The sequence below is a fragment of the Garra rufa genome, chromosome 15, assembly GCF_049309525.1.
Source record: "Garra rufa chromosome 15, GarRuf1.0, whole genome shotgun sequence".
NCBI classification, from domain to species: domain Eukaryota; kingdom Metazoa; phylum Chordata; class Actinopteri; order Cypriniformes; family Cyprinidae; genus Garra; species Garra rufa.
Genome location: NC_133375.1, coordinates 35,889,944 through 35,911,647, shown reverse-complemented (window position 1 = coordinate 35,911,647; position 21,704 = coordinate 35,889,944). Strand labels below are relative to the sequence as shown.

The 21,704-nt window shown below is 32.9% G+C and overlaps 1 protein-coding gene across 1 annotated transcript in view; it reads left to right on the top strand.

Annotated features, from left to right (window-relative positions):
• slc6a8 (solute carrier family 6 member 8) overlaps positions 1-19,133 on the top strand; it is a 53,405-nt gene extending 34,272 nt beyond the window's left edge. The window contains exons 9-13 of the mRNA XM_073819392.1: positions 5,090-5,279; positions 7,238-7,340; positions 7,535-7,635; positions 9,221-9,391; positions 14,716-19,133. Of these exons, the coding sequence (XP_073675493.1) occupies positions 5,090-5,279; positions 7,238-7,340; positions 7,535-7,635; positions 9,221-9,391; positions 14,716-14,856 (706 nt within the window). The 3' untranslated portion in view covers positions 14,857-19,133. The remainder of the gene's footprint in view (positions 1-5,089; positions 5,280-7,237; positions 7,341-7,534; positions 7,636-9,220; positions 9,392-14,715) is intronic.
• The last annotated feature ends 2,571 nt before the right edge of the window (positions 19,134-21,704 follow it).

The following is a 21,704-nucleotide window of genomic DNA, read 5'->3' as shown; positions in this document are numbered from 1 at the left end:
AAATTCAAACATTTCATTAAAGTTACACAATTTAAAGTGAGGTGGAATATAACTTTATGAAAAAATGTTTTTCTCAAATACACCCTGGCCACAATTGTTGGCACCCTTAGAAATTCTTATGAGTAAATTATCTCCTAAATATATTTTAATTGAAATTTCCAATTTCTTAGCACACCAAGGTGACTGGAAACATGATGTTGTCCAGTCATGACGTCTTGGTGCACAGATGAATAAATATTAGCAACACAAAGCCCAAACCAACCTAATCATTTTTCACAATGGGTAAAACCAAAGAATATACTTCTGATGTACAGCAAAAGATTGTTGATCTTTACACAATACAAAGTGGCTTTAAGAAAATACTTAAAACATTAAATATTCTCATTTCCAACATCAGGGAAATAATTAAGAAATTTTAATGGACTGGAGATGTTACAAATCTGAAATCTTGAAACATGATGTGTGTCAATATTGTCTTAATGTGCAGCAAAGAGAACAATTTAAGTGGCCAGACACTCTTCAAAGATCACAGATGGAAAATTGCAGAAATCTGTTGAATTTTAGTCAGAAAAAAATATAAAAAATAAAGGAAAACTGCACCTCCATCACAAGAAGTCATTTCAGACACTGTTCAAGAAACAAATCATCTGCTCTCATGCAAAAACAAACTCCACCATATTAATACTGGAACTTCAGTCAGGACTGGCTTTTATTGCCATATGAAATTAGATTTTTTTTTTTTTGGAGCTAGAACACATTAAAGGTTTGGTGCACACAGGGATAAAAAAAAGTGCCCCATGTCCACATTTAAATATATCACCAGATGTTCTTTTTTGTGGACCTAATTTTACACCAAAGGTCCTAGACATCTTGTTCAGATACATGCCATCATGTTTTATATCAAATACCAACAGATTAAAAAAAGGTAAAACTGACTTGCTCAGTTAAAACAAACATCAAAATCAACACAAAAACTGGTCACTGAACACAAAATCAAGATTCTGCCATAACCATCTCAATTCCCTGACCTGAATCCTATGGAAAATGAGTGGGATAAACTGAAGAGTGAGCACCAACATTTGAAGGATCTGGAGAAATTCTGTATGGAGGAATAGTCTAAAATCACTTGCCATATATTCTCAAACCTCATCAGGCACGAAGGGGAAAAAATCAGAGCTGTTTTTCATGCAAATGGAAGTTGCAGAAAGATTTGAATACAAGGGTGCCAATAATTATGGCCAGGGTGTATTAGAGAAAACCATTTATTTCATAATATTATATTCCCCCCACTTAATTTTTTTTATTTTTAATGAAATGTTTGTATTTTGCAGAAGATCAACAGGAGAAACAACGCAGATTTATTTTTACAGCCGCCTTTGCCCATATTTACCAAGGGTGCCAACAATTTTGTCCATGACTGTATATTGTTTTAATTGTTATTGTTTTAATGCCATCAAATCAAGAAAAAAGTAACCACATTTTATTCTTTATAAATTTTTTTTACAAAAAAATGCATTTATAAACTAATGTTAACTAAGTTACCATAAATTATTAATAATATTAACGCCATCAAATAAAGACAAACGTAACCATGATTTTTTATTCTTTGTAAATATTTTTATTTTATTTTAATGCAAATCAAGACAAATGTAACCAGATTTATTCTTTATAAATATTATTTACAAACTATTATAATATTACTACAAATTAATAATAATTATATATATATATATATATATATATATATATATATATATATATATATTAATTGTTTGTTTTAATGCCATCAAATCAAGAAAAAAGTAACCATTTTATTCTTTAAGTTTTTTTACAAAAATATTTATATTATTATATTACTATTATATAATACTTATTCACAAACTAATATTATAATATCACCATAAATAATAATAATAATTATTACTATTATTATTATTATAATAGTTTTAATGCCATCAAATTGAGAAATTTAACTAGATTTTTTATTCTTTGTAAATATTGTTTTATTTACAAAATATTTATATTATAATATTACTATTGGATGTTATAGTTTTTTACAAATTAATTATTATTATAACATCAAAACACCAAAACCCACAACGACACTGGCCAAACTAAATAAATACAGTAAACAACGGGATAAAAACGACATATTATTTCCATGTTTTTTGCACAATATTATGTTTTATTATGTACGGAAAGCACAAACTCTATTTCTCTCGCTCTCTCTCACTAACAGACGCACACACATACGGTTAGCACTCGCGTTAACATTCGCGCTAATGTTGTTAGCGCTCCTCTGACAATTAACAACTTAAAAAGACATGACAGTTCTCACACGCGAGGTTACAACGGCGTGGTCTTGAAGAAAATGAACTTAAAGTTTAACTGTTAGTAGAGACGATGCTGCCAGTCACCTTTGAGAGACAAACAGACTTGAGAGAGGTAATGTACTTAAAGGGTTATGAAACCCCAGGCAACTTTTTCTGAGATTTTAGCAGAAGTGTTTGTGTTGCACATCATAGAAAGCAACGTTGGCATCTGTTAATATTAATTGTTAGAGATAACTGGTTAATTTTGAACTTTTTTGCGCTATTTTCATCTTCCGGGTTTAAAATCTACATTGTCCTGACGTCACCTTTTGTGACTCATCGATGGACTATAGTACATCGATGACGCGTCGGTGTCTCATAAATATTCATGCTGCTGCATGTTCTTATCCTATGAGAAGTCCATTTCGCTTAATTATTCACGACAGCACGTGCTGATTTGCTGTGGCAGGCGCTTCAGTCTCAGTCTGAGATCGCCCAGAGCCGTTTGTTTCTCTATGGCTCTGAGATCGCTTACATTAACTGAGAGGAACGTTCATGAGTGAAAGAGTCTGGCACACGCGATTCATTCACAAAGTAAGTCTAAGCGGTATTTCTTTGACGCAACCCATCAAAAGGCTTATATAAACGCGCCAAAATAAGCCTTAACAGTTGTTAGTGGTTCAACAGTGTGTTCATATATAGGTTTTCGATGCATAGTGCAAAAGGATGTACATTTATTTGTGTTTTAAACGCGTGGGGAGCGAAATGAAACTGTCTGAACCCAAAGTTGTCTGTGTGGTCTCTCTCCCCGATCTCCCCTCTCTTCTCCAAGCAGCGCTGTGAGCGCGCCACGCCCACTTCTGGAGCATTTTTCAAAACTGTGGTGAGAGTAGCAAGTGCTGAAACAGGGGAGTTTCGTAACCCTTTAATATCTCTCTCCCTCTCTCTTGCCGTCCGTCTGTTGTTAAAAGGAGAGCGATGCTTGAAATCATTGTTCTTCCATTGTTAACCATGGTGACCTGCAAAGAAACACGTGCAGCCATCATTGCGTTGCATAAAAATGGCTTCACAGGCAAGGATATTGTGGCTACTAAGATTGCACCTAAATCAACAATTTATAGGATCACCAAGAAGGAAAGAGGTTCAATTCTTGTTAAGAAGGCTTCAGGGCGTCCAAGAAAGTCCAGCAAGCGCCAGGATCGTCTCCTAAAGAGGATTCAGCTGCGGGATCGGAGTGCCACCAGTGCAGAGCTTGCTCAGGAATGGCAGCAGGCAGGTGTGAGCGCATCTGCACGCACAGTGAGGCCAAGACTTTTGGAAGATGGCCTGGTGTCAAGAAGGGCAGCAAAGAAGCCACTTCTCTCCAAAAAAAACATCACGGTCAGATTGATCTTCTGCAAAAAATATGGCAAATGGACTGCTGAGGACTGGGGCAAAGTCTTATTCTCTGATGAAGCCTCTTTCCGATTGTTTGGGGCATCTGGAAAAAGAAGAAAAGGTGAGCGCTACCATCAGTCCTGTGTCATGCCAACAGTAAAGCATCTTGAGACCATTCATGCGTGGGGTTGCTTCTCATCCAAGGGAGTGGGCTCACTCACAATTTTGGCCAAAAACACAGCCATGAATAAAGAATGGTACCAAAACACCCTCCAACAGCAGCTTCTTCCAACAATCCAACAACAGTTTGGTGAAGAACAATGCATTTTCCAGCACGATGGAGCACCGTGCCATAAGGCAAAAGTGATAACTAAGTGGCTCGGGGACTAAAACGTTGAAATTTTGGGTCCATGGCCTGGAAACTCCCCAGATCTTAATCCCATTGAGAACTTGTGGTCAATCCTCAAGAGGCGGGTGGACAAACAAAAACCCACTAATTCTGACAAACTCCAAGAAGTGATTATGAAAGAATGGGTTTCTATCAGTCAGGATTTGGCCCAGAAGTTGATTGAGAGCATGCCCAGTCGAATTGCAGAGGTCCTGAAAAAGAAGGGCCAACACTGCAAATACTGACTCTTTGCATAAATGTCATGTAATTGTCGATAAAAGCCTTTAAAACGTATGAAGTGCTTGTAATTATATTTCAGTACATCACAGAAACAACTGAAACAAAGATCTAAAAGCGGTTTAGCAGCAAACTTTGTGAAAACTAATATTTGTGTCATTCTCAACTTTTTGCCACGTCTGTATAAGCAGAATAATTGACTTCGGTCCGTAGAATTCTACGAAAATAATGCACACTCCGCTTCACGTCGTGACCGCATCACCACCTCGGGTGTGCATTATTTTCTAAGAATTCTACGGACCGAAGTCAATTATTCCTTACATATGTATTTACAAACCAAGATTCTAAAGTTACCATAAATTAATAATTATTATTGTTGTTAGTTTTAAAGCCATCAAATCAAGAAATTTAACCAGATTTTTTGTTCTTTGTAAATATTTTATTATTTATAAAATATATCTAAAAAAAATTATATTAAATAAATATTAACTAAAAAAAACTTAAATTATTTCAGCTACTTGACATGGCAACATTTTCATTTAGTTTAACTTGTTATGCTAAAAATAACTAAAACTAACAATATATACACATTTAAAAAATAATTGTATATCAATTATATGGCAATACACTGCCATAAATCTGAAGTTCCAAATGTAGCAATTATTAAAATTAACTTGAGTTGTCAGAAGACTTTCATTTAGGCAGAGTATGGCCCTTGCGTGTTTTTGAATAATATTTCACCATGCAGCTGAGTATATTTTGATTTGGAAGCGAGTCCATTAATAACACATCTGACTCATATGTTGTTGTTGTTGTTTTTTCCTCAGTTCGTTGGTGTGGAAGGTTTCGTAACTGGCATTCTTGATCTTTTCCCTGGAAAGTATTACATGCGCTATCAGCGCGAAATCGCCGTGGCGATCTGCTGTTTATTATGCTTCATTATAGATCTCTCCATGGTTACACAGGTGAGTCCCCCTTAATGAAACAGCCCTTCATCAGCATCAGTGCTGTGACACTCATTAGGCACATAATATATTGGTTTATCACAAGACCGTTCACTGGCTATTACATCATCAAAACTCATTCAGAGGCTGATTTTTCTTCAGTGAAAACTGATGGTGTATGTGGGAGTGACGTGACTCAAAGGTCAATGACTCAAAAGTTTACACAAGAAAACTTCAAAGAATCGCAATGAAAATATCAACCTGACAAGTAGCATTTGTGATTTTGATTCATTAGTGTTTCTCAAATATGAAATTGGCAGATTCTTGTGGGAAACAACATTCATGACAGATATATTCATGGTGAAACCAAAAAATAATATTAATGTAGGGTGGAACTAGGGATTTGATAAGTAAGCTATTGGTTAATATTAGTTTTTAAATATGTAAAAATAATAGGAAGTATAATTTTATCAATAACTGGAAATCAACTTTTGGTACTTGCAACCTATTTACCCTTATCCATTATGGTATATTTTTGTTTTATAAAATATAATTTAAGTGCATTGCATGTTTATTGCTAGAAAATAACAATCACAATTTTGAAATTTGCAAATCTCATATGAATATAAAATTAAAATGCTCAAAATATTTAGTTTTAAATTTTGAAAATAAAAGCTGTACTTTTAAAGTTTATATTTGTTTAAAAAAATCCCAATTTTTTAACATTGATAATAATAATAATTATTTCTAGAGCAGCAAATCAGCATATCAGAATGAATCATGTGCCACTGAAGACTGGAATAATGATGCTGAAAATTCAGCATTGCATCACAGAAATAAATTATATTTTAATATATATTCAAATAGAAAACATTTAATTTCAAATTGTCATAATATAAAAAAAATACTGCAAAAAAAAAAAAAAAATCTTCTGTATACTAGTATATATTTATTTACTATGAAATCGGTTTTATTTTTTCGAAATTAAATTTTTTCCCGTTTTAAATTTTTCTGGATTTGATTTTTACATTGTAATTTTTTCTTAATTGTTAAATTAAGAAATATTAATCAAAAAGCATGTCTAATTAATTTAAATCATAAAATGTACACAATGTAACAAAATTAAGGCCCTATCAAATATGTTTTATAAATTATATTTTAAAATGACAATTAAAAATTGTTTTCTATTTGAATATAAGAAAATTTCACTACACTTTTCTTCTGTATGCTAGTATATATTTATTTACTATAAAAAAAAAATCAGTTTTATGTTTTTTCCCCGTTTCAGATTTTTCTGGATTTTGTACTTTTCCATTGTAATTTTTCTAGTTCCATCTTAATGGTTAAATTAATAAACATTAATCAAAAATCATGTCTAATTAATTTAAATCATAAAACGTACACAATTTAACAGCAATTTATTTATAGTTGAACATAATTGTAATTTTTAAGGCCCTTTTTAAGGGAAATATGTTTTATTTTTACCAAATTCTGTATTTTCCATTCATTTTTGGATTCTGTTTTTAATTGATTTTATAAAAAAAGTATTATGTTTTTTATTATATAAAAACAATATTATGTTACTATTATATTTTTCTTTTAGAAATACTAGGTTGTGTTTTACATTTTTCTGGTAAATACTTAATCATTTTACCATTAGTAGTACTATCGTTACATAGTAATATATTTAGTAGTATATGATAGTACTACTACTAATAATAAAATGATTAAGTATTTACCAGAAAAATGCAAAAACACAACATAGTAATATATTTCTGTCACAATTTCTTCAAGTTAAATCGAACTTTTATTTTGACTGGATGCTGTGAAGATTTCTGATTTTATATGGTATTACAATGGTTTTTCTCACAAGAAATGGTCAAATCCTGTGAAGTAGAAGTGACAGTAACATGCACTGATTGTGACATTACTTAAGTAAAAAGGCTCTATTTTGATGTCCTATCTATTTGCGCTTACAGGGAGGGATGTTCGTCTTCCAGCTTTTTGACTACTACTCAGCCAGTGGAATGACCCTACTGTGGCAAGCATTCTGGGAATGCGTGGTTGTCGCATGGGTTTATGGTGAGAATCTCTTCGTGCAGCTGTTTCTTCCATTCTTTTGTCTCATCAGTTTATTATGAGCGCTGTAGGCTTTGCGCTTACAGTGTTTGCGGCATTAAGTGATAAGAATAGCATGTAGGACCCTGTGTTGACAGTATCACTACAGTAATCTTATACACACCCAAAAGAGCGCTGACTTCATGTCCTGTGTGCAGGTGCTGACAGGTTCATGGACGATATTGCCCGTATGATCGGTTACCGGCCATTCCCGTGGATAAAGTGGTGCTGGTCCTTTATAACTCCATGTGTTTGCATGGTGAGTGCTGGAAAATATTAAAATGGTTATGTCTTTCAATGAGTATATACACTTTTATATACTTGTGTGTTGTCAGATTGGTTTCTATACAATTTGCTAAAAATTGATACTATGAAAATAAATAGTAATGTTAAAAAAAAAAAAAAATGAAACTGCTGGAATACAGAGAGAAATTTCATAATTATATAAAATGATTTAATAATTACCATTTATTTTGTGTTTTTTGACCCACAAATTCTGAAAACAAAAATCAGCATATTAGAATGATTCTGTATGATAGTTTATATTTATTTAGGGCCCTATTTATTTTATTTCTTTACAAAAAATTTTCTGTACATTTTTCTGAATTCTGTCCTAATGGTTAAATTAAGCAAGGTAAACTATTAATCAAAAAGCATGTCTAAATAATTTAAATCATGAGATGTACACAATTTATCATAAGTTTAACAAAAATTACATTAAGGCCATATGAAATAAGTTTTTTTTTTTCTCAAATTATTATTATTTTTTTTTTTACCAAATTTTGTTTTCAATAGTCAAAATTATCTATAAATTTATTGATATATAATTTATAATGTAATTAAATTGAATAATTACTATTTACTTTGTTAGCAGTCAATTTGACCCTTAAATTCTGAACACAAAAATAATTTTTGTTTTGTGTTTTGTCATGATTATGAGTATATATTGGGTTATTTACGTATCACTAAAATATTATATATATTTTTTAATTTTACTATATTTATTAAGCAGAAAACAGAACAAATGACAAGATCAAATTAATACAATAGATAAAATAATAAAAATGTAAATAATATTAATTAATCATATTAAGAATGAAAAATAAATACATATTTTTAAATGTGTAAAAAAAATACACTTGAGTTTTAGGACAATACAATAGATAAAATAATAATTTTAATTAAATAGTTAATTAAAACGAATAAAGTAAATAAATCTGGCTTAGAAAAATTTAAGTGCAAGCAGTAAGATACAATAAAATGATTCATTTAAATTTTAGTTCAAGTTTTAGTAATTTTGTGGTTTTGTCATTTTATATTTTTTTATTTGTATTATTATTTTAAATATGTATGCATAGTTTTTGTTCATTTTTAATTTTTAGCTGTAGTTATTTTATTACATCAAAATAAATTAATTGTTTGGTAACATTTTAACAAAAATTGCTTAAAATGTGTTCGTTTTTTTCAGTGCCTCAACCAACTCATAGCAATTGAGATCCCCCCCCCCAAAAAAAAAACTACAAAATAGCCTTTGAAAACAGGTAAAAATGAAAAAAATAAATAAATAAAATCTGTCAAAGTGTTACTCTTTTATTTTGGCAAATTGCATGGAAACCAATGAAGGAATTTGTGCAGTCTTTCCAAAACATGTATGTGTGTCAAAACTTTACATAATGAGAACCATTTAGAAAATGTCAAAAGGAAATAAAAGCAGTTTTACAATTAAAAATGGGTCAAACTGACCTAAACACCAGGGTAAAAATGATATAAGACGACATGTTAGTCTGCTGCTCCTGTATTATTCAATCAGATCGTTGACTCTAATATGTTGTTTATATCTTCAGGGTATCTTCATATTTCACCTGCTGAACTATAAGCCTCTGACCTACAACAATGTGTATGTGTACCCGTGGTGGGGAGAGGTGATCGGATGGTGTCTGGCTCTCTCCTCCATGCTCTGTATCCCCGTTAGCCTTGTGTACAGGCTCTCTGGAGCCAAGGGAACATTCAGAGAGGTTTGTACCACTTCATCCTATTCAAACCAATACATAGAGATGTGGAGAGCACTGAAAGGGTAGCTTTGTTTATGCACACGATCCAAATTCTGAGTATCGACCCCACAAACAGCAGTTCGTTAACGGTCGGTGCAATTGGGAGTTGGACTATGGGTCAGTTACCTCACTCAAAAGCATCAGAATTACTCATGATGAAGCGATGCGTGTATTTATAGTAAGTAGGCTAATGGTTGTCATTCCTCTGCAGTCCACAATGCTTCACCCCCTCACTGTTTGCTTTCACAAACTGCCATAAACACACTGAACACAGAGTTGTGGCATGGATGTGTAGGAAAACTAGTACAGGATGCTGGAGGAAATGGATAATAATAGGGCTGTTGATCAAATCCAATAAGTAATTATTAATGTTGTGTATTTATAGTGTGGTAATTCATTCTGTTACTTTTTAAGGAAAGAAAACTAAACGTTTAGTGAGGATTTTGTGAGGATGACAGAAAAATATGCTGAGATCTATATAAGGAAGGGAGATTTGCTCACTCAGACATAAAAACAATGAGATTATTTTATTTATATTATTTCCAAAACTGCATTGTAGCAAACAAGAAATGCAAATATGGAAGTTAAATCTAACTCTGCTGATATTTCATTTGTTGAGCTGCTTTGTGTGGTTTTAATTTGTGGTTTTAGCTTTTTTTTATTTTCACAACCCCTGGCAAAAAGTATGGAATCACCACACTTAGACGTTGTTCATCCATTTTTTTCACTTCATAACAAATAAACAAATCACAGAAATGACACAAAACTATTTTTGTTTAATAATTCAACATTCTGGCTATGTGAAACATACCTCAAACAAATGAGATTAAGCTCTTTTAATTCATGGAAAATTATTTTCCATATCAAGTACAGGAAAAAAGTATGGAATCATTCAATGTTGAGGAAAAAAAATATGGAATCATTAACCAAAAAACACAATTAGTACTTCGTTGCTCCTCCTCTGGCATTTATGATGGCCTGAGTTCTTTAGGGCATGGACTTCACTAATGAAAAACAATATTCTTCATCAATCTGGCTCCAACGTTCTTGAATAGCGGTTGACAGATCAGCTTTGCGAGACTGAACCTCGTCATGGACCAGTTTTTCAATTTCCACCATACATTTTCAATCGGATTGAGATCCGGACTGTTTGCTGGCCTTGTCATTGAGTTGATGTGCCTTTCCTGAAGAAAAGCTTTAACACTCTTTGCTCTGTGGCAAGGTCCATTATCATACTAAAATCATCACCAAACTTCTTTTCTATTTATGGAATGAGAAAAGTGTCCAAAGCAGGGCTTAAAAACGAAAAAAAAAAAATCCATTCGGTTCACTCCGAGCAGAATCGATATTATAACGTTTATGTTCTTGCGTTCCTCATTAAACAATACGTTCCGAAAACGGTTTTCTAGGAAAAATACCGGTTAATAACGTTATTTTATTAGATAGATAGATAGAGTGTGCCTTTTAATAACATGTTTGGCATTATGTTTACAAATGATTAAACCAAATTCCATGTTCGTGTCATTTGAACTTAATGTCTTTAAAACCGAAAGTAAACGAGTTCACCTGGAAACTCGTAACAAATGCGCCAATTTTTTTTAAAAACTATTTTCTTGTTTCATAATACTATAGCGAAATAAGCCCCTTCAAGACCATCCGCTTAACATCCTGACCACACGGCTTAATCTGCGATAAAAACCTGTTGACTTATTACCTAATATACATAATAGCCTATTATAGGCTATTTTCACTCAAACAAAACAGAACTCCAGATAGTGGATATGATTTTACATTTAATGCATAAAAGTAAAAGAAAACATAACGCATTGTAACATTATAAAACAACAATAGATTTATTTTATTTTTTTTTTTTTTACATTTAACACAACAGATCAACAACTTCAATTATAATATACCAAACAGGCTACTGGAAAAACTGGATGGGCTTCAGCAAAAGTGAATCTATAACCTACTAAGGCCCCGATCACACCGAACGCGTCTTTAGTTCTAAAAACGCGAGGCGCATAGCACTGCCTTTTTTTTTGGTGACTTTTAAAAAAGAGCAGTGTGCTGCGGTTTTTTATGTTGCTAGGCAACAACCAAAACAGCTGTCCTGTCAGTCAACTCAAAGAATTATAGCGCGAGTGCTCTAAAATCTTTGTTTTTGCTGTTAATTAAACTGTCATATTAGCAGAAACCCCAAAAAATACAGCTCCGGTTTACCCACGACAGACACCAAAAGTTTCTCCTCCATTTCTTGCAGTCTCCGGACTTTTTAAGCAACGGTAAACTTTTGTCACCACAACAGAAGGCCCGCGGCCGTTTTTCCGCTCAGAATTACTTTTTTTTTTTTTCAACTTCAGGCGCTCAGAGCGCTTCTGCAAAAACGCGAGGCGCAGCAGGCGGCGAAAACGCGAGGCGACCGGGGCGCATAAGCAGCGCGTAGAACACTCACTGCCAGCAAAAAACCATTCAAAAAAGGCGCCTCTCACTGCAAAAACGCGTTCGGTGTGATCAGGGCCTTAAACTACAAGTTTTAATTAGGCTACAATAACTTAAACCTAAACATACCTTTGCACATGAAACAGCCAGGTGCTTGGTAACCTTAAGCTCGTTGCATCAGAAAGGGCTCTGCTAATGATGATGACGTCTGCTTCGCGGGCATTTCACGTTGTATGCGTCACCGTCGCATTTGCGCACACAATTTGAATTCATGTTTTTGGTCTGCCAAATTGACATAATAAAGAGAACGATAAAAATACCGTTATTAACCGGTTAATTTGGAATTTCTGTTTCCGTTTCTGTTCAGAACGATTAAAATTGATTTTGTTTTCGTTTTTCGTTTTCGTTCCTTGAACCGGTTCAGAGCCCTGGTCCAAAGTTTCAATGCAAACCTGTGAATTGACTGTTGAGGCAAAGATTGCCATTTCCTCTGGTCTTTTACCTGACATGCAACCAGGGATGGAAATGAACTTTTTTTTCCAAAATCTACTAGCCACTAAATGTTTTTACCAGCCACTTTATGTTTTTAACCGACAATGTGTAGCTGCATGTGAAAATGAATACTACAAGATCTACTATACTTGAGCAGTTTATTTAATCTCAAGTCTCAATAAAATACTGACATTTTCAACTAATTTGTCTAGCATGATACAGAGCTATCTTCACAACTACACAACTTATAACCCACATACTACAACAGCCTAGATATTTTATGTAGCCTAATAAATAATATTCAGCATCAAACCTTCTAAAGCCTACTTATCTGTCTCTCTTCTCCAGTGGGTTGGGCTAATCCAAAAAAAGTGAAAACAATGGGGGTGTTCTGAAAACAGACTGTTACCTGTGAAACAGGGGTGCTCTGAAAACACCCCCATTAGCAATTAGTGCTTTCCACCTGATGAAATGAGCGTAGCAAAAAATCGACCAATCAGAATTTTGGTCGAACCAGACCGTATCGACCAATTAATCGACTAATCGACTGGGACGTTACAGCCCTAGACCCAACTTCTTTTGCCACGCAGGAGTTTTATAATCCTTTCCATCATTTCAATTGACAGCTTTCTTGTTGGGGACATGTTTCCTTACAATTAGCCAAGTTCAACAGCTTGTTAACGTCTGTGAGCACTCTCTTTTAACTGCTGGCTAATTAGCATTTTAGATATGTTTAGATATTTATTTCAGAAATACAAATGACAGAATGATTCCATAATTTTTTCCCCTACTTGATATGGAAAATAAATTTCCATTAATTAAAAGAGCTTCATCTCATTAGTTTGAGGTATGTTTTACATATACACAATGTTGAATTAATAAACAAAAATAGTTTTGTGTCATATCTGTGATTTGTTTATTTGCAATGAAGTAAACAAAGTGAGTGAACAACATCTAAGTGTGGTGATTCCATACTTTTTGCCAGGGGTTGTATTAGTATTATTATCTTATTATATTTTTTTTATTTAGTTTGCCTAAAATGAAGGAATAATTTAATAAATAATAGAAACAAATTAAGATTTTTTTTTAAAGTCATTTGTATTTTATTTTTTCAAAAGAATTAAAAGAATTTCAGCTTTGTTTGTTACCAAGGCAAGCTTTCACAAAACTTTGTTTTTAATCTAATATTTATGTGTTGTATTAGTATTAGTATTATTTATGCTTTTTAAATTATTTTATATATATTTTAGTTTTTCATTTAAGTTTTAATTTTTTCTACATTTCTATTAATTATTTTAGTTTTTAGTTTTCATTAATTTGTTCCCTCATTTTAATTTAGCCATGTTGTACTACTTCATTCCCTACATTCATGTTTTATCTAATATTTATAGTCACTGTAACTCTGCTGATATATAATTTAAGATTTATGTTGTTTTAGTATACATTATTGTAAGCTTTTTTATATTTTAACTTAATTTTCTTTTTAGTTTACGTTTTAGTAATTTAATTTATTCTATATTTTATTTTATCTTATTTATTTTTGTAATTTTTGTTTGGTTCCAGACATGTAGTGGGGAAGAGGGTTAATTTAATTTTTTTATTTTAATTCATTTTAATTAAGACACATTGTACTACATTCCCTAGTTTTAATTTACCTAAAATGAAGGAACAACTTAAATCTCAGAAAAGAATTAAGAATTTTTACAATAATTGTTATTGTATAACTGTAATTTGTGGTCTCTGTATTTTAATGATTCAACTTAAAATAATTTCTACTTTATTTCAGTTAGTTACTAATGCAAGTTTTCCAAAACCTTTTTTTTTTTTTTATCTAATGTTTATATTTGAAGAGTTCAGATGCAAAAACCTCTAAGCACCATCTGAAATTTTCTTCTAAAATTAGAATTTTTTCTCAGGCTCCTATGTTTATGTTCAGTAATTTCATTTTTATGGAAATGACACCTATTTATTGCCATTAAAGTGAAATTAGTAAACCCACACATAGAAGCCTGATGAAAATGCTCATTTTAGAAAAAAATTTCAAATGGCACTTAGAGGCTTTTGTATCTGAGCAATTCATGAAAAAAATGCAAAAGGGCGCCTGTACAAAGAATAAATCTGGTTCTAAATTCTAAATTATTTCTAAAATAAATAGTAATGCATCATTTGCATGTGTTAACATGTTAACTTTGTCAGTCCTAGAAAATAACGCGGGGTAACATGGGAACAACTACTGAAACAAAGCTTAGGTTGATTGACACAGCTACAGTGAATGACTCGACTTCATTCAGGATGCATACATTAGCGCTACATCAGTTGCTTCGACTCATTACGTGTTTTGTTTTTCCATGCAGCGTTGGGAAAATCTGACCAAACCAGTGTGGGGAGCCCATCACCTCGAATACATGGCCCCTGACACTGACATTAAAAGCCTGGCCTCTCTGTCTCCTGGAACTGAGGAGAACAAGGTGATCATTTTTGAAAGTGTTATGTAGGTCAAAGGGAAATCCTATGACAACCCTCCTAAGGCAAGCTGGTTGAGGAAATAATCAGTATTTATTTGATGGAATTCTGCATCATCTTACAGTCTTAAAAAAAAGAAAAAGCTGACAGATACATTTTGTTTCATACCACAGATCCTCTAGCATGCACATTACCAGACGCTCTTCCTCTTCTACCCGTTGAAACTGCAAAGTATATGACATGATTTAAAAAAAAAAAATGATGTGCAAAGTTTAATGCAAGAACTGATACGAAGAACTACAGGGCGAAATCAGCATGTCTTTGGAGGGGACAGTATAGAGTAGCCTATAACATTATTTCAGCGGCAGAATTCCCACAGGCCACTTTCCTGCACTTTGCACTGACACAAGTATCAAATCATGCATTCTTGACTTAAATTGGCCTGTAATGACATCCAATTGATAATTAGTAATTCACTTTCTCAAAATCTCATGCAAAATAAACAATATTACATTTAACTAATCAGCAAAACACAGATCTAACAATCAAACTTAAAGTGTCTCTGCAGATTTTATGTCAATAAGGCCACATGTAGTTGCCAAATGATTAAAAAAATAAAATAATCATTTGCACGATGTGTCTTCATCCGAGACAGGTGACCTCAATTCCTGGTGCACAATATCACAGTGTTTACTCTATGTGCCAAACAGAGCATGACTTCCCATCTCTGCTCAGTCTTGTCAGGAGACGGTTTTGGTTGCCATAAATAAAATCAATATCTTCCTAGTTCATCTGAAATCTACTATGTGCATGTTTGGAAAGATCTGCAGTAGTCAACATTTGAAGTGGATCAAAAAAGTTAATCAAAGTGGTCTTAGGACAACTTTGAAGAAAGGTTTTGATCCACTTCAAATGTTGACTGCTATAGAGTGTGTTTATCAGACATAGGCAGGATTTCAACTAAAGCAGTGGCACTTTTCCAAGGTGCTTGTGAGCCAAAAGGTGCACTTTGTTAATGATTGATTGCATTGTGAAAAATGGAACTTTACCAATTCAATAACTTATCCAGTTTCACACTGAATAACATTGTATTACCAAATTGCAAACAACGTTTCATGCCGATTTTAATTAGAAGTTTACATTTTAGGTTCAGTTCTACATTTTGAGTGCCAGTATTAGTTCTCTCTGATATTTTCAGTTTACGATTTAATATCACAATGATATTTGAAAAAGAAAAATGCAAATAAAATATTCTAAAGTTGCACAGAAATGCATTTTATTTGGCATTTTAAGATTCCTAAAGCTTTAACATTCAATGTTCTACAGATTGAAAGTTAGTGGGACTAAAAAGATTTTTGAAACTACAAATTGTAGGGATGTAACTGTGTCAAAATCTCACGATACGATATCTCAATTTGTAGTCCACAATATATTTATTGTGATATTTAAAAAAAAAAGACAAATGAAGACTTAGAAGAATTGAATTTAAAATGTACAAAATGGTCCTTTTTTTCTCCATCTAATGCATTTTGAGAATTCAAAATTAAGCGCTCCAACCCGTGTTCTTAACTATGAAAAGTCAAGAAAAAAATGAATTGACTTCTACCTAAATTTTACGTTTTTAGTTGTGGTATACGAAGTCTAACTTACATTCACAGTGGTGTTCTAGGAAGCCAAACCAATTAGAATATAATAACAATAAAATTAATAGCCATATATTTTAAAACGACTGCACTATAAAATAATTGAATATTTCATAGGCATATTATTTTTGCTTTAGGAAAGGAGTATTGTTATTTTCCTACTGTAATGTAATGTAATTTCTACACTTGAATAAGATGTTTTGAATTTGGACTGCAGTAATGTCATTGAAACCACTAGCTGTCAGCAATTCATACTGCACTTAAGCTTTTATTTTGATAGAAAACTCCAGCTTTGATGAAAACAGTCTCGCTACAAAGCCAGTGAAATTCTGTAATCATCTGCCACAAAAAGAAAGCATACCTGGTGGCCGTCGTGTTCCCAAATGCACTAAACTCACAGCACATTCAATAACCGAGTTCACGTGAACTGAGCCGTTCTGAGGCATGGAAAATACCGGATCATGAGCTAATCGCCTGAACAAAGGCAGATTTAAGTTATATTGTGCTTTAAGTTTTAGTTCGTTTGACAGATACTGTCAAAGCATAATGGCGCAAAACACAACTTTAAAGACTGTTTATGTTAGAATAAGAAGTTTAAATGTATTTTAATAGCTAAACTTTTTGCCCAGAAGACCTATCGCTTCATATCATCATGTGACTGCGAAGATATCGAGATATTGGTAATACTATTACATCCTTAACAATTTGAAATGTTTTCCACCTAGAACCAGCAGGTTTTTATTTTGCCAATGTCAGGTGAACTGTAGACACATAGTTGCCAAACTTTGCCTTTATTTGTCTTAAGTTGAGCACCCATAGACAAATAGCCAAGACTAAAACCGGCCTCATTCCGACCTGTGGGAATTCTGCCCTGTAGGAGAGTCGACTCAAACACTAAATCATTGTGACATTATAGATGTAATCAGAATGTACAAATTAGACTACATAATGTAAGGCTTCAGAATACATTTGCACATTGTTGTGCTAGCACTTTTAATCGTGTTAGAAAGAGTTTTCTTTTTTTTTTTTTCTTCTTCTTGTGATTTACATACTGTAAAATAAATCAGAGATTTATTTTGTGAAGGCTATTATTTTGCTTATATGCATATAAATATAAATACATATTGATATTTGTGTGTTATATTTTAAGGTTTGATGCTGTATGTACTTTTGATAAAGATGATAACATGGAGTGGGGGTTCTTAGTGAAAACGCAGTTGCCGAGAGGCATACGAGACAGATAGCACACGACAATTTGTTTTATTTGAAATATCAAGTGCTGCAGTTGTTAAATGTTTTAGATTGTGTGTAAAGCTCCAGTATTTTCTGCTGACCAATCAGAATCCAGCTCGATTTGGTTTTCGTTTAACATCTAAATTGGAGAAGCCATTTCATCTCACTGCTTTGAGGAAAACTAGAACATTTCCATTTCTAGAAATGCATTCAGCAGTTTGTTTACCCGTTAAATGGGTTATATGTCCATTTTAGTGCCCCATCCATTCATTCCCATAGAGTTAAACAAACATGCCTTTATGACTGTCTGTAGTGAGAAAGAAATGATCCAAGTGCCCCTCAGACATCTGAGGACTAAGTTAACCTCCTCACCGCTCAAATTTAGCAAAAGCCTTACTCTTTAACCATTTAGTCCAATCTGAGTTAGCCAAAACTGAAAACTTGCTGAAAATGTACTCACCCCCAGGCCATCCAAGATTGCTTCTACAAGGAATATATTTGGAGAAATTCAGGATTACATCACTTGCTCACTAATAGATCCTCTGCAGTGAATGGGTGCCGTCAGAACAGCTGAAAAAAACATCACAATTACTCACAACACTCCAATCCATCAATTAACATCTTGTGAAGTGAAAAGCTGCGTTTGTAAGAAACAAATTGATCATTAATTTTACCAACTCTTTAAGCTCTTCTTCTGACGGCACCCATCTGACAGCATCTACATTTAATTTCAAGGTTAACTACTCCATTAAACAAGCCAAATTGCAAACAGAACAAATCAGAACAATTTTCCCATCCATTGGTCAGCAGATCAATTATTAAATAGTGACTACATGTAGAAATGTTTATGTAGAAAAAGAATACATGTTAACAAAGTAAAAAAACTGTTATGTCAATTCTTGTGCTCTGCCAAATGTTTCGACAGTATCTTTGCACTGAAGGTTTGCTGAATGTTTGTCGAGATGTAGAGAGCGAAAATTACACAATGTCCTTAAAGGGAATGGTGCACAGCACAGTAGAATCACAGCTAAATCAATTTCAGAGTACAGTGTGTTCATTTATTAACTCAATTAGCCTCTGTTTAATGATTCCAAAGACTTAGTTTCGATTCAGTTGAACCAAATGAAAGAGAGTCCAAAGCTTTGGGTGACGATACTGTCTTGAAACTCCACAGTTGACCTGGTAATAAGCTCATTGACGTCTTTCATTCTTGTGGTTTGTAACACACTGTGATGTAACCATGGTTGTCCATTTTTAACTCTAACAGTAGTAAAGCTAAGGTAACTGTACCGTGTATGTTAGTGTCCCATCTAGCTAACAGGATCCCTCTCGTGTAAGAAGGGCTTCATGCTCCACCACTGTGATCTTGTGCTGATCCACCTGCCCAAGTCTAAGCAACAAATGGCAATAAACTAACTCCATGAAGAAAAAAAGCGTCTCATTTTTTGTTTATGTTGTCTAAGTCTTTATCTGGAAAATCCTATACAAAATGCCATTTACACAAATAGGCCATTCTGAAGAAATGGTTCAAAGTCAGATTTGGAAATGTCTTGTATGTATGCCAATTTAATAATATCCAAGGTACACATTTCTAGCAATTGTGCAGTTCATTTTTAGATTGTATTTTCAGAAGGTTTAGGAATATTTGTCCTCTCCCCAAATTTGTCACTATAAAAACAGTGTCATATTGACCTATTAAGATTTTGTCTACATCTGCCTTGTAAATATATTTTTTGCTCAAATCAAAAACAATTTTCAACAAGTTTCAATTTAAGGCGAGACACTCCAGGTGTAGGGTAAAAAAAATAAAAATAAAATAAATATATATATATATATATATATATATATATATATATATATATATATATATATATATATATTAGTTATCGCCTTACCCAGTTAATTGATTACATTGATAACTGCAAACATTTTTTGTATTGCAAGTTTTCTAAAATGTTAGGTTTAAATATGCAAATGAGACATTATTTAATTAAATGTGCACTTATTTGCATACATTTCTAGTACAAAAAATCTAAACACTGGATGAAGTCCGTTTCAAAAATTTTTTTTTTGACATATTAGGGATTTTGGGTAATCTCATTTTATCACCCCATAATTCAGAAAAAAATTTAGAACAGACAGAAAACATGTATTTTTAAACATTTTGGGGGGAATAAAATGTATAAAATCAAGCAAATTATATATGAACAAATCTCTCTATAAAAACCTTCAGAATATAGATGGGAATAAAATTGTAAAGGTGTGTTTGTGTTACTAAAATGGAAATTTATGGCTCAGCATAGGAGGAAAAACTCATTTTGAGAAATCGGCCTTTAAAAATATCTATGGACACAAATAGATAAAGTGCTATAAAAGAAACACTTTTCTTTCTACTAGTCTGAAAAAAGCTTTATGAAACACCAAAAAGCCTGAAATCTCAAACTTGACTGGGGCATGAAAAAACAGTTTTGCCTGCAGTGTCTCCGCTTAAACCATTTCAAGTGTGATTTATGAGATTTGTTGTATTTTGAATCCAATTTTTCTGTGTAAAAGGCAAAAAGTTGATCATACTGATTTCAAACTTAAGGATTCATCTTAGTTAATAATTCAGTGTACTTTATTTTTGACAAAACATCCCATGTTTCGGTAGTGACCGACTATATGATAATCTTACTGATATTTTAAATATTGTTGTGGGTTTCAATAGATAATAAAAGGATCTAAGCAAAAATCTAAGATTTGAATACTTAACTGCGTTTTAAATGTGTTTTTTTGGTTGTGGGACAGCAGTATGCACCAATTCAGTAGAATAGCTCTTATATAATTGAATTATTTCATACGTCAAACTTTAAAGACTTTAAAGAGTCCAAAGGAATTCCATATTAATTTACAGTGGCTTTCCAGCCGTGGTATTTGATGGACACTATAATAGCCACCGCATTGCAGTGCATATTTATAAGGGCTGTTTGAGTGAAGATCTTAGTCAAACCACATCATTTTTCCTGGCAGCGTTGTTGTTGTCTGCTTCAGACCTGTTCAGGAGGGCCAGTCATGATGCCCATGCGGTTCAGACTGGTTTTTAAAGACAAATGCTAGTTTGTCAGGAGAGCACAGCTGCCATATTAAGCCGGGCCGCGGCTGGCAGAAGTTTGTTGACTATGTTTAGCTGAGCTACTTTGCTCTATTTCTGCCCAGAGCCTGAAACAGATGGCCGTTCAGCCCTGAGGCACAAAAGCTGAAATCAGCTCCCACTCACATTTACAGGAGCAAGACAATTGTGGTGACAAAGTGAGTTTTATACTCAAAAACAATGATGGATTGCCACTGGAAGCTGTACAGTAGAACTGAGTTGAATACTAACTTCAATATTGCCTCGGTAGGCCTATCATACTGCAAAGAAAAAATGGTGTAGAAAAAAAAATATCACTCAGAAATTGCTAGTAAATTTCACAAATAATTACAAAATCATAATGAGAAAGTAACTATAAAAGCCTGTTTAAGTCACAGAATAAAAAAGGTGATTGCTATTTTTCTCAGTATATTCTAAAGTAGAGATAACGTTTTTAATCTCACAGCTCTGAATTTATATCTTTACAGAAACTCACAATTCCAAGGAAAAAAAAGTGTGAATTGTGAGTATAAACTCATTCACAAGAAGAAAGAAAAAAAGTCTTAATTGTGAGATAAAAAGTCGCTTTTATTCCTTATAAGAAATAGGCTTCCAAAAATAACACTAAATTATAATTTTTTTTTTTTAATTGTATTTCCATAGTCTGTTTTATTTACAACTTCGAAGTTTGAAAATCGCTTTTATTTTCTGCAATTAAGAATAGTATGGAAGCCTATTTCTGCCAATAAAAAGGTAATAGAGATTTTTGTTTAATCTCACAATTCTGACTTTCTCACAAATGTGAGGGTTTTTTTTTCTTAGAATTGAGAAATAAACTTGGAATTCTGATAAATGAATTTAGGATTGCGTGATATGAACTCGCAATTGCAAATTA